Source organism: Borostomias antarcticus, assembly GCF_949987555.1.
Source record: "Borostomias antarcticus genome assembly, chromosome: 9".
NCBI classification, from domain to species: domain Eukaryota; kingdom Metazoa; phylum Chordata; class Actinopteri; order Stomiiformes; family Stomiidae; genus Borostomias; species Borostomias antarcticus.
Genome location: NC_140242.1, coordinates 26,346,060 through 26,359,642, shown reverse-complemented (window position 1 = coordinate 26,359,642; position 13,583 = coordinate 26,346,060). Strand labels below are relative to the sequence as shown.

The 13,583-nt window shown below is 47.6% G+C and overlaps 1 protein-coding gene across 1 annotated transcript; it reads left to right on the top strand.

Moving 5' to 3' along the window:
* Window positions 1-2,026: 2,026 nt before the first annotated feature.
* Window positions 2,027-11,938, top strand: csrnp3 (cysteine-serine-rich nuclear protein 3; the record flags this gene model as incomplete). The annotated part of the gene is made up of 4 exons (XM_084442952.1): window positions 2,027-2,177; window positions 8,797-9,056; window positions 9,640-9,936; window positions 10,823-11,938. The coding sequence occupies 4 exons, from the start codon at window positions 2,027-2,029 to the stop codon at window positions 11,936-11,938; spliced, it is 1,824 nt and encodes a 607-aa protein (XP_084299078.1).
* Window positions 11,939-13,583: the final 1,645 nt, after the last annotated feature.

The window sequence follows — 13,583 nt, the reverse complement described above, 5'->3', positions numbered from 1 at the left end:
CCAGGTCCTCAGAGCCGGCAGCGCCGTGTCACAGCACAGTGCAGAACAAGCACGCCGGCAGCAGGGAACAATGACCCTCTGGCGGGCTCTCCCTCCGTCCTCTCCAGGGCCCCGGCTCGCTGGCTCCTGGGCAGAGTTTGCATCTGTAACGGGTTGATAGCACAGGGCGGCGGTCCAGATGACTCACCACGGCCCAGTCTGCACCGAGCTGCTCCACAAGCTGTTCCTGGGAGATACTGGGGTTGTGTGTGTGTGTGTGTGTGTGTGTGTGTGTTTTCCGTCTTTATTTCAGTTTCAAGAAGACAGGGAGAAGAACCTGTCGGTCATAGCTGCTCCAGCTCTGGTTCACTCATGCGATGATGAACGGGGTTTGGGTCTATTTTCGAGGATGACATTTCAAAGTGCTGTTTTGTGAGAAGGAACACGGGGTATTGGCTGTACTGTTCTGTAGTTTGTCAGTCGAGACACAGATTTAGTTGTTTTAAGCGAATCAATCTCAATCATTGAGAATGACGATAATTCGGTCTCTTGGAACATTGATATCAAAATAGCTACCAGATACCGCATTACTGATTCAAACCATGGAACATCATGTATCTAGAAAAGGCAGTAATCGGTATAGCATATTGTTTGACAGTCACAATGTAGCACTTATTACAGCCAGTAATTTGGTCATTATTTCTACAGTTGACTGATGAGCCTGTCATTGTTTATATTTTGTTTAATCACCTCATCAGTCAGGGTTTAATGGCTGCTGCTAATGGTTGCTCTACACTGCCAGTGATGTGGCCAGCATGAAATGCTAACCATTATCTAACCATTATCGAACCATCATCTTCATAGCATCTCACAGGTAGATGCAGACATAGAGTACCATGGAACTAAGAAATAATAAACAAGGCCATACTCTAGCTGGGATAGAACACTCTTTTCAACAGCTCCCAGTTCTGCCTCACGGGTTTATAATGTGGTGTCATAATACCCACTATCTGCATTTACAAAGTGATATGAATGTCTATAAGGAAATACATATTATATTTATGACAACTCATAAACAACTGTAGCCCCTCGGATGTTGTGCCTGTAGGGAAAGATGAGTCTCCCAGCGAGCCGTGTGACCTCCTCGCTCCAGGAGCTCGTAACGGCCCTCTGTCGTGTTAACACACTTTTATAGAGGGTATAACCATGTCACTCACCACGTTCTCTAAACGCTCTCTTCATGCCCGTGCCCTATGGAGGTGCGTTAAAACAGACAGCTCTATACTATATACAAGTATCTATCCAAGAGCATTTAGTATTTTTTATATGTGTCCGCCTCATGTGCACACGCACACACTCAACCACCCACATCTATATTCTGGTCATTCCCCAGACTAAGCTGGAGAGTGGGCCCTTTTTAATTTCCCATAAGATGTAAATTAATTAATTCTGAAGCCAGAGAATGTTTTCAATCAGTAGTCTTGATACATTGCAGTTTGCATTGTGTGTGAATTAAAGCGCAATCGCATAATTCTCTTATTTTCATGCGCCCTGGCTGGATATTCTAAGCTTGCTTGGGGCGTTCAGTCTTCCTTACATTTCATTTCCACCGCCTGTGTTTTTTTTATTTTTTTATTAATAAATTCCCAAGAAACAACCGGCCAAAATGTTACTGGTGAAAACCGTCTCCCTCCAGCTTTGGATTATTATTATTATTATTATTATTATTATTATTATTATTATTATTATTATTATTATTATTATTATTATTATTATTATTATTATTATTTTGGGCTCCAAGTAGGTCACTGACCCTCCATCAAAGACAGCGGAATGAGCTTCCTGTGAGGTAGATGTCATGTACACAATTAGCAGCTTTCTCCCGTCATCGCAGGTCGTCTGTGGCGTGGCGATCGATCGCCGCGGGGGGTTCTGGGGGTTTAACTGCTAATTGAGCGAGCCGAGGATGGCGTCGCGGTCCCGAGACGTCGAGTCACGTGTCCCCGCCGTGCCGCCTGTGTGCTCTACAGGTGCGACGGAGAGCGCCATGAGTGGAATACTGAAGAGGAAGTTCGAGGAGGTGGAGGCGTCGTCCTCGCCGGGGTCGTCGCCGCGGGAGTCTGATGACGAGGTGTCCTGCAGCGAGAGCGGCGACAGCGGCGACAGCGTCAACCCGTCCGCCTCGGGACCCTTCACCCGTGAGTCGCCACGCTCGCACACACACACAGACACGCATACACACACACACACACTGGCGTGCACACGCACACACACACACACTGGCGTGCACACACACACACACACTCATACACATACACTCGCGTGCACACGCACACAAACACAACACAACACACACACATACACATACACTTGCGTGCACACACACACACACACACACACACACACATACATGCATACATACATACATACATACATACATACAATACAGTACATACATACTGTACACACGCATGCGCACACACACACACATGCACACACACACACATGTACTGTACATACATACTGTACACACACATACATACTTACACACACATGCACGTGCGCATGCACAAACACACACACACATATACCTGTACACACACATACTGTACATGCACGCGCACACACACATGCACACATACACACAGACACACAGACACATACATCCATACTGTACATACAGTACACACACATACACACACACACACATAAACACACACTCCAAATAAATACACACACACACATACACTGCATACAGCATGTTAATCTTCTAGTAATAGAATTAAAACTAGAAATGGTGCTTGGAGAGCGCAGACCTCCGCCCATGAATGCATTTCCTGGCTCTGTACTCATGCATGTGCGTGCGAGCAGGACATGTTTGGCATTGGGAGCTTTATGCCAGTCCAAACCTTGTGTCTCTGTGACCTTCCCACATCGAGATATAACCGTTTCAATTCCCCCCATTGACAATGAATGGGCGGAATTCTTTGCTCCTGAGTAGGGCTGGGTATCGATTCGAATTTCAAGAATCGATTCGATTCCGATTCACAAGGTTCAGAATTGATTATCTCGATTCGATTCAATATCGATTCGGTTAGTGTTACTAAAACCTGTTTTTTTTAGCTGTAACCTTAATTACATTACACTAGGGCTGGGTATCGATACTGATTTCCAAAAATGAATGAATGAATCATTGAATGAATTAATGAACTATTCATTCCTTCATTTATTCATTCATTCATTAAATAAAAGATCAATTTTGGGAGACATGAATCGATTCTGAATCATTTGATTGATTCTGAATCGATTCGTCGATATTTTTTAACCCAGCCCTACTCCTGAGCCAACCGTGATTGGGCCACCAAAAACATTACCTCTCGCCCAGCTGTCGCTGGGGTGGAGGTAATAATATTATCTAATAGTGTATTGTGGAAAATAACGCAGTCTGAACGCAGTCTTCTTAGGTAAAGGATATTACATTCAGATATTGATTCATCCTTAGGTTAATGCAATGTTGTTCATTGATGTGCTTCTTATCACAATATACTGTAGCAATTACTGTGAAGACTATTAATCATCCAATTCAGATACACAATATAATTGTAGGAGAGAATAAAATCAGTCTGCACTGAGAGACGTGGTTCTGCTGGGGTTCTGAGAAAGAAGAACAGGACTGGGGGGCTAGGACTAGGGCGAGGCCCAGGGATGAGGATGGGTCTGGGGCTAGGACTAGGGCGAGGCCCAGGGATGAGGATGGGTCTGGGGCTAGGACTAGGGCGAGGCCCAGGGATGAGGATGGGTCTGGGGCTAGGACTAGGGCGAGGCCCAGGGATGAGGATGGGTCTGGGGCTAGGACTAGGGCGAGGCCCAGGGATGAGGATGGGTCTGGGGCTAGGACTAGGGCGAGGCCCAGGGATGAGGATGGGTCTGGGGCTAGGACTAGGGCGAGGCCCAGGGATGAGGATGGGGCTAGGACTAGGGCGAGGCCCAGGGATGAGGATGGGTCTGGGGCTAGGACTAGGGCGAGGCCCAGGGATGAGGATGGGCCTGGGGCTAGGGGTGTGTGTGTGTGTGTATGTGTGTGTTGTGTAGGGGTGTGTGTATGTTGTGTAGGTGCGTGTGTGTGTATGTGTGTGTTGTGTAGATGTGTATGTGTGTCATTGTTTACGTCTGTGTCTGTGTGTGTGTTTTGTGTACAGTAAGTGTGTATGTGTGTGTGTGTGTGTGTGTGTGTGTGTGTGTGTGTGTGTGTGTGTGTGCGTGTATGTGTGTGTGTGTGTGTGTTTACATGTGTGTGTTTTGTGTAAGTGTGTGTGTGTGTGTATGTGTGAGTGTGTGAGTGTGTGTGTGTGTGTGTGTGTGTGTGAGTGTGTGTGTGTGTGTGTGTGTGTGTGTGTGTATGTCTGGAACACCCTCCACAGTCTAATGGGCCTTCAGTGGCCCGTGGGGGAGTCTGGAAAGCACATCAGGCGCCTCTGTGTTTAAAGTTTAACCCAGAAGGCTCCGTTCAGTTCAGGGTGTTTCTGCTGGCGACGGCGCCCTGCGCTGGTTCAGCCAAGTTGAGCTTATTACGCCTCTGATCCCACTCAAGATGACGAGAGGTCATCGCGTTGGTTTGTTTATTAGTTTATTGGTTGGTTTGTTAGCAGAATTACCCAATAACTACAGTACCAGACCGATTTTCTGGAAACTCGGTGGAGGGGTGTAGCATGGGCCAACATTTCGGAGCGGATCTAAATCACGGGGCGGGTCCACGAGGCACCCAAACGTGGCCGGCAATTCACCTCCACGCACCTCCATGCATTCATGCGTAGGCGGTGGTCTGGGCTCTCAGAACACCATGTCTAGTTTAGTGAGTCATCGCTTGCCTTGCAGCTGAAGTTAGAGCAGGGATGCCCCCCCCCCCCCCCACACACACACCTTCCACAGCCCTGCTGTCACACGGTCGCAGGCCTTGTGCCGCTGCTCGTCTGGGAGATGGGAGCGCTGTTTCCCCAGGCTTACCAGCCAGTCTGCGGAGGACTACTGTGTGTTTGAGAAACTCTTCTGTTAATCTTTAGAAGCTTTAGATGAAAGGCCTTGTAAACAAAACATGGCTTGCTTCTGAAGGCATGTTTGAGCTCGTATTAGTGACAGGAGATAACATTTGGCACATAAACAGAACGGATGTGAACAGATGCAACATGGGGGTCTTGATCTGATCTTTATACTGCATGGATTGGAAGAATCAAGATGGGAAGTGGTAGATGATCAATGTGTTTCCTTATAACTGTCAGATATAACATGGTATCATCTCAGCATCTGAAAAAAAAACACAGAAGCCTCCCCCCCCCCCCCCACCCCTCTCTCTCTCTCTCTCTTTCTCTCTCTCTCTCTCGACCAGGGTTTTTTAAAGTCTGAGATAATGGGCCTCCCTTCTAGAGTTGCACAATTCCTGGAATATTCACTTCCTATAGGAATTAACAGGAATTGATGGGAATTACCCGGAATAAACTGTAAAACAGAATTTATTCCAATTAATTCCCATACATCTCCAGTTCCCGGAATTTTGCAAATCTAGTCCCTTCACAGAACATCAAGACAACCACAACCCCCCACCCCCCCCCCCACACACACACACTCCCAATATATTTTGTAAGGTATTACATTAGCTGTAAAATAAAGAGTTGCCTAGTTGGCACTATTATTAATGCCAATGTTGCTAATGCAGCTGTATAGCTCTGTTACCTAACGACGTAGGTAACTAACTTGCTGGCAGTCACTGGTATCAGAGCTGCATTTAAACATACTCCCAAGAACTGGACTACTTGCACAGAAGCTTAGTATTATATGATGGGGATTTAACTACTGTTCCAAAATGTCCAGAAAGCTATGGCCACTGACAGTAATCTAGTTTTCACTTTGATACTGCTGCTAGCCATGAGCTCGCATAGCTAACTAATGTCAGGCAGCCAGCATCTGCATAGCCAGCCAACTCAACCTTGCATAACTGCAGAAGCGGGAAGAAACCTTTTTTTTTTTTTTTTACTACAAAATGAAAACATAATAATTGGACTGCTTTCACTTCGCGCCTGAAGCTGTGTGGGCAGACCTGTCTCACACAGTGAAAACCTCTGCTCCCGAGTCCTGGAGACAAGGAAGCCAGGTCCCAGCCCAGGGTCTGGGTCTGCTGCTGCCGCTCTGTTCAGGCCGTGATGAATGCTTTGCCCTTATGACGCCGGGGTGGAGAGCTGCTGGAGCCAGATGGTTTCTATTTGTTCTGTCTGTCTGACAGGGAGAGAGAGAGAGAGAGAGGGAGAGAGAGGGAGAGAGAGGGAGAGCAGTGGGAAGGCTGTGTGTGTGTGTGTGTGTTTGTGTGAGCGCGTGCGTGCGTGTGTGAGTGAGTGAGTGAGTGTGTGTGTGCATGCGTGTGTGTGTCTGTGAACTATACCACTCCAGACTCCGCTCCACGTTTCCTGACCTGCCATGAGGATTATTTGTGCTCTGCCCCCTCCTCTCTCCCCCCACCCTCCCCTCCCCTCTCCCCGAACTGTCCTTAAAAAGCCACACAGAGGACTCGCATGCCAAGTGGCAGCCAGGAGATGATGGAATGAAACCCTGCCCTATAAACGATGGGTTGAGTCAGAGAACAAGTCCCTGTTGTGTTGACACTAGGCTGCAAGTCTACTGAAGCACTAATGTAGGCTGATGAACTACAGTATGGCTTACATGAAGGATATATTTCATGTGGTAACATGGGACATTTTAAGTCTCTGTTTTTACCGCAAGCTCAACGTCAACGTAAACGAGGGAAACCTGAGTGAAAATAAAGGTTTGAAATGAAATGAAATGAAGACAGAACATGCAAACCGTAGTCAAACAACTGGCTTTGTCCTCCATAATGTGACACTGAAACACAAGGAAGATACAAAGGATGTTGGTCCCTGTAGTGTAGGAACACATACACACAGTCTCATCTAGCCTTTCCACCCCCAACTCCTCACTCCTCCAACTCCAAACTCAGAACAAACCCAGCTAAAGACAAATGTATTCCTCAGTTAAACAAGATGGGTATCTATGAGGAATCTGGGGGTTCATAGACTACTAGGGGGTGTGGGATACATGGATTAGGAGATGTCATCTACAGGGTAGGCTACTATTGACATGCACATGATATAATATATGCTGACATGCACTTTGGATGAACTGAACTGATATTTCTTATGATATTTTTGATGGCTGCTACAGTTAGGTCCATAAATATGTGGGCATCGACACAATCATCATTTTGGCTCTGTACACCACGACAATTGGGTTGGAATGAAACATTCAATATGTGCTTTAAGTGCAGACTTTCATCTTTAATTTGAGGGTAAATCAGGTGAACGCTGTAGGAATTATAATACATTTTATATGTGGTACCAGTCTTTTTAAGCAACTAAAAGTAATTGGTCAAACTAACATAATCATAAATCAAACTGTCATTTTTTATATTTGGTTGCAAATCCTTTGCAGTCAATGACAGCCTGGAGTCTGGAGCCCATAGATCACCTGCCAGGCCTCTACTGCAACTATCTCAGTTCCTGCTTGTTCTTTGGGCGCTTTCCCTTCAGTTTTGGTGACTGACTTGGCCATTGGGGAACGTTCCACTTCTTTGCCTTGAAAAAACTCTTTGGTTGCTTTCGCAGTATGCTTCGGGTCATTGTCCATCTGCACTACGAAGCACCCTCCAGTGAGTTCTGAAGCATTTGGCAGAATATGGGCAGATAATATTGCCCGAAACACTTCAGAATTCATCCCGCTGCTTTTGTCAGCATTCACATCATCAATAAATACAAGGGAAGCAGTTCCATCATGAGCAGTTCCTTTCCTTCTCCATACTCTTCTCTTCCCATCATTCTGGTACAAATTTGATATTTGTCTCATCTGTCCATAGGATGTTGTCCCAGAACTATACAGGGCTTTTTAGATGTGTTTTGGCAAACCCTTATCTGGTCTTCCTGTTTTTGAGGCTCACCAGTGGTTTACATCTTGTGGTGAACCTTCTGTATTTCCTCTGGTGAAGCTTCTCTTGATTGTTGACTGACGCCTTCCTCCTGGGGAGTGTTCTCCATCTGGCCAACTGTTGTGAAAGGCTCTTTCTTCACCAGGGAAATCATTCTGTCATCCACCACAGTTGTTGTCCGTGGTCTTCCAGGTCTTTTGGTGTTGCTGAGCTCACTGCTGAGTTCTTTCTTTTTAAGGATGTACCAAACAGTTGATTTGGCCACACCTAATGTTGTTGCCTTCTCTCTGATGGGTTTGTTTGTATTTTCCAGCCTAATGATTGGCTGCTTCACTGATAGCGACAGCTCTTTGGATTTCATATTGAGAGCTGACAACAAAAGATTCCAAATGCAAGTACAGAACCACACTTGAAATTGACTCTAGACCTTTCATCTGCTCCTGGTAAATTAATATGATTAATAATATTAAATAATGAGGGAATAACACACACTTGGCCATGGAACAGCTGAGCAGTCAATTATCCAAATACTTTTGGTCCCTTAAAGGCATGTATATCATTTTTTGTAATTCCTACATTGTTCACCTGATTTGGGTGAAAATACCGTCAAATTAAAGCTGAAAGTCCGATTGTTTCATTTCAAATCCATGTGTACAGGGCCACAATGATGAAAATGATGTCAATGTCCAAACATTCATGGACCTGACAGTATATAGCATTACTGTTTTCTTGCGATTCTAAAGCGCGTACAAACAAACAGCATCCTTGGGGGGACATTAAAGTTCTCCAAGTCTTAAGCGCTCCCGTCTCGTCTCCTCCCCCCCCCCCTCCAGCCGACTCCATCCTGAAGAGGGAGAAGCGTCTTCGGACGCGGCGGGTGCACTTCGACAGCGTGACGGTGTACTACTTCAGCCGGCGCCAGGGCTTCACCAGCGTGCCCAGCCAGGGCGGCAGCACCCTGGGCATGGCCGGCCGGCACGGCTGGATGAGGCGCTACTCGCTGGGGGAGTTTGCGCTGGAGCAGGAGAGGGTCCACCGGGACATGCTGAGAGACCACCTGAAGGAGGAGAAGCTCAACTCCATCAAGCTGAAGGTACGGGACGGGGGATGGGGGACGGGGGGGACGGACGGTCCCGGGCGCCGCTTGTCTGTAACGGTCCGCTCTGAAAGCAGACGGTTTGAACCCTCATCTGGAACGCGTTAATATTGGGGTTTTATTGTACTGTACAGTATATACATGTCTTTGTTGAAGAGAGGTTAGGTCATTGACCGACTTGCTAATGCTATTATTACAGACTGTTGAAGAAGCAAAGAGCTGGCACTCACAGAATAGACAGTATAGTCTCGGAATTTATTGGGTAAACGGATGCTTTTTGGCCTTTGGCCATCATCAGCAATACATTAGAAGACTATACTGTCTATTCCGTGAGCGTTCTTCATCATCTATATCTCCCTACCGGGCACCCGTGACTGTTCTCAAACTAGGAGTTGTGCGCGCTTTTACGCTTTACATTACTACAGACTTCACCTTGAAAAAACACAGAATGTTTACAGTAACGCTGTCTGTAGTTTCCTGCTCGGGGGAAACTATGTCCCCTATGTCATCTGCTCTGGTCACGCTCACTCTTAAACCCCACCCCAAATCTGTCCCCGCCTCTCCCCCCCCCTCTCTCCAGCTGACCAAGAACGGCGCGGTGGAGTCGGAGGAGGCCAACATGCTGACGCTGGACGACATCTCGGACGACGACATCGACGTGGACAACACCGAGGTGGACGAGTACTTCTTCCTGCAGCCGCTGACCACCAAGAAGCGGCGGGCGCTGCTGCGCTCGTCCGGCGTGCGGAAGCTGGACGTGGAGGAGAAGCACCAGCTGAGGGCCATCCGTCTGTCCAGGGAGGACTGCGGCTGCGACTGCAGGGTCTTCTGCGACCCGGAGACCTGCGCCTGCAGCGTGGCGGGGATCAAGTGCCAGGTACGCGCTCACGTCACCTTACCGCCATCGGTCACACTTTACAATAAGGGTCACAAAAAACATTAGTTAACTGTTAACTAATGCTTATTTAGGGTTAGGTTAGGTTACTAATGTTAACGAATACCTTAGTTAAGGTTAGGGTTAGGGTTAGGTGAGTTAACCTTAGTTAATATAAATAACATTAGTAAATGGTTAATAGAGACATTAGTTAACTGTTACTTAATGCTTAATAATGCATTAACTAATGCTTATTAATGTACCCTTATTGTAAAGTGTTACCCCGCCATTTAGCGGACCACTTTTATCCAACTTAGTAGTAGCCTTGTTAGAATGTCCGTCCTGAGATTGGGAGGTTGGGTGTTCGATCCCCGGCTGAGTCATACCAAAGACTATAAAAATGGTACTCGATGCTTTCCTGCTTGGCACTCAGCATCAAGGGTTGGATTGGGGGTAAGTTCCTGCGACGTACTAGCGTCATGTCCAGGGGGTGCACTTGTACATCAAGCTGCCTCACGCTAAGGAATCAGGAGATAGGCTCCTGCCCTATGGGCCTCTAGGCTCGAGAACCGTTGGTTCTCAAAGGCTGCTTACTTTATCCAAAGCGACTTACAATAATTGCATTTAACGTGGGTAGTCAGCGTACTACTACTCACCAGAACTCACAAGTGCATCTCCTTTCTAAAACAAGTGACGGAGAGCATAATCTAGCGATAAAGCCAAAAGTGCAACAGCAGCAAAATACAAACACAAGAGGTGCTTAAGAGCGAGGAGCCTCCCAACCTCCCGATCTGATAGCCGCCGCAGGTGCAGTATCCCGTCCCGTAGCGATCGGTTGTTTTGCCAGACCGCACGCTGACGCCTTGTCCAACTGTGGCGCCTCCTGCAGGTGGACCGCATGTCGTTCCCGTGCGGCTGCACCAAGGAGGGCTGCAGCAACGGCGCCGGCAGGGTGGAGTTCAACCCCATCCGCGTGCGGACGCACTTCCTGCACACCATCATGAAGCTGGAGCTGGAGAAGAGCCGCGAGCTGCAGCAGCAGCAGCAGCTCTCCCCCGCCAACGGTTACCACGGCGACGCCAACGGCAACGGCCTGGGCGGCCACGGCAACCCGCTGGTCCAGTCGCAGTACTCGCTGTCGGACGCCGTCCAGCCGTCGGCCGTCATGCACCTCCACGCTGCCGACGGCATGGACGAGCCGCTGGACGACGAGGACGAGGACGAAGACGAGGAAGAGGAGGAGGAGGAGGATAACGAGGACGAGGAGGATGAGGACGACGAGGATGAGGAGGACAGCAGCAGCGTGTGCAGCGGACTGTCCGACTCCAGCACGCAGACCTTGGCCAACAGCGACTCGGAGGAAGAGGAGGACGACGACGAAGACGACGAAGAGGACGAGGAGAAGTCCGAGGACTTCGAGGACATCGTGACCACGCCGCCCGTGTCCCGCACCGAGGTGGTCCCCCTGTCCGCCGCGCTCTGCTACCCCGACGGCCCCGCCGCACACAACGCCCACGTCAACGGGAGCGCCTACCTCCTCGGCCCCCCGGCCGAGTACTACCAGCTGGAGAGCTCCGGCGTCGTGGCGCCCGGAGAGCCGTACGGAGAGGTCTTAGCGTTCCAAGACGCGGCGGCGGGCGCCACCAACGGGAACGTTCCTCCGGGGCCGTTCGACGCGGCCGCCGAGCCGTACACAGACTACCCCGGCCGCGCCGAGGAACGCTACGCGCCGAGCCACCGGTTCGCCCTGAACAACGGCGCCCCGCCCGCCGCCCGCGGCGCGTCCGAGCAGCAGAAGAGCGTCCCGTCTAAAGAGCAGCAGCTGCAGCAGCCCGGGCCTCAGAACCAGATGGGGTTCCAGAACTTTATGAACAACAACTCCCAGGGTTCCGAGGGGCAGCTGCGGGAAGTGTCTAGTGTCAACGGCGTTGAAAGCCCCTCGCTAGCGGACGGCTCTAAGAACCTGCCATTACCAGAGCATTGCCCCGAGGTCACAGCTGTTTAGCGCGCCCTCACCTGTCAAGGTGTCTTTCATTTTGTGTCTTCTCTCAACCAAGCTCTGCCCAAGTGGTGTTTAACAGGAAGTTATCCATGGCCTTTTAACCTGACCTAAAATTTCAAAGCAATTTACAAGACGTTTGAAATGGCTACGGGTTCCGTGATGGGACCTGTTCATCCATGTCCAGTGTTCTTCACTGCAAGATGAAAGCAGTTCTTAAAAAGTAATGCTGTAAGCCTGTGTAATGTATCTTGTAATTTCAGAAGTTCTAGTTTTAAGCAGATATTGTAGATGGAACTTTTCTATGTCTATGTGTCAAACGTGCAAAAAAAAAAAAAAGGTTTATTGTCACAGTTTATTTATTGGTTCAGGAGTATATGTATACTTATATAAATGTTTTGATAATGACAAGCATGCTACTTCGGGGATATCAATGGCATTTATGAGAAATTGACTATGGGTTTATAAAGACATGTATCAACGTACTGTACTGTACAAATGTTATTTTTTGTTTTGTCACTTGTAATTCATGCTTTTCCATGGTTTGACATAGCATGACAAGTACTCAACCGTTTATAATAAGGTTCATGGGATTAAAAAGCCAAGTGCATAAAGTGATTGGAGACATACTGTAAGGATAGTCAAAAACAAATTTGCACTTTCAGACAAGAGTCGAGTGCCATGCGGTTCACTTAATGATGCATACTTGAACACTGATATGATGCCATGAGTTGAAAATGTGGCCCCTACTATCTCAGTCATTTTCCTCTGTCGTTTTTATATTTTAATCTTTGAACTAATCTTTAATCACTCAAGGATGCTGAGAATGATGAGAATGCCACTATAAATAAAGCATTTGTTATTCTTCGTCACTTAACCATTCATCGATGGTGTATACAGGGACTAGCTTTGACTTAAATGTTACCATTGACATTAATGGGGCTTCAGCTCAAATTACTTAAGAATCATTGACAACAAGCTCCCTTTTCCATAGGAGTGATGGCGGTCTGATTGTAAAGGGAGAGACGGTAGACGAGCAGTAACGGCTGGTGAGACACCAAACATTCCTGTCGCGTCTGACAGCTTTATGTCTGTTAATGAGGATGTTGTTTATACCAGGATGTTAAGCGTGAAGTGCAATAGTTTGAGAAAGGAGACGCAAACAACCTTCTCTGGTGGTTCTGCTAAAGGTTATACAATGATTAACTTGTGCTGTTTCTCATTCTGGGCAGTCCCTTCGGTATCACTCATGAGATGCAGACTTGACGTAACTAGCTGCTGTTCACATAGTAATAGCATTCAAGGTTGGACAATCAAAGGTCAATATCAAGCCCACAACTTATATCAGTATTAAGAAAGAGTAGGACTGCTTCTTCAGAGACAGCGGGGAGGAGCATAGAGCTGACTAAAAACACATGATTTGCCAAAAAAAAAAAAAAAACTGTATATATATAACTTTGACACCTCATATTGAATGACTTTCACGAAGAGGATATTTGAAGGCTCAATGGATATTCAATTGTTCAGATATCCAGTAATAAGACTTCTGGGACAGCAATAACTCAGAATCTCTCTAAACACCAGAGCGCTGTAGTCCAAACCTGGCGCCCTCGCTCTGGGAGGAGTCCTGCATGGAACCCTGTCTCTCTCA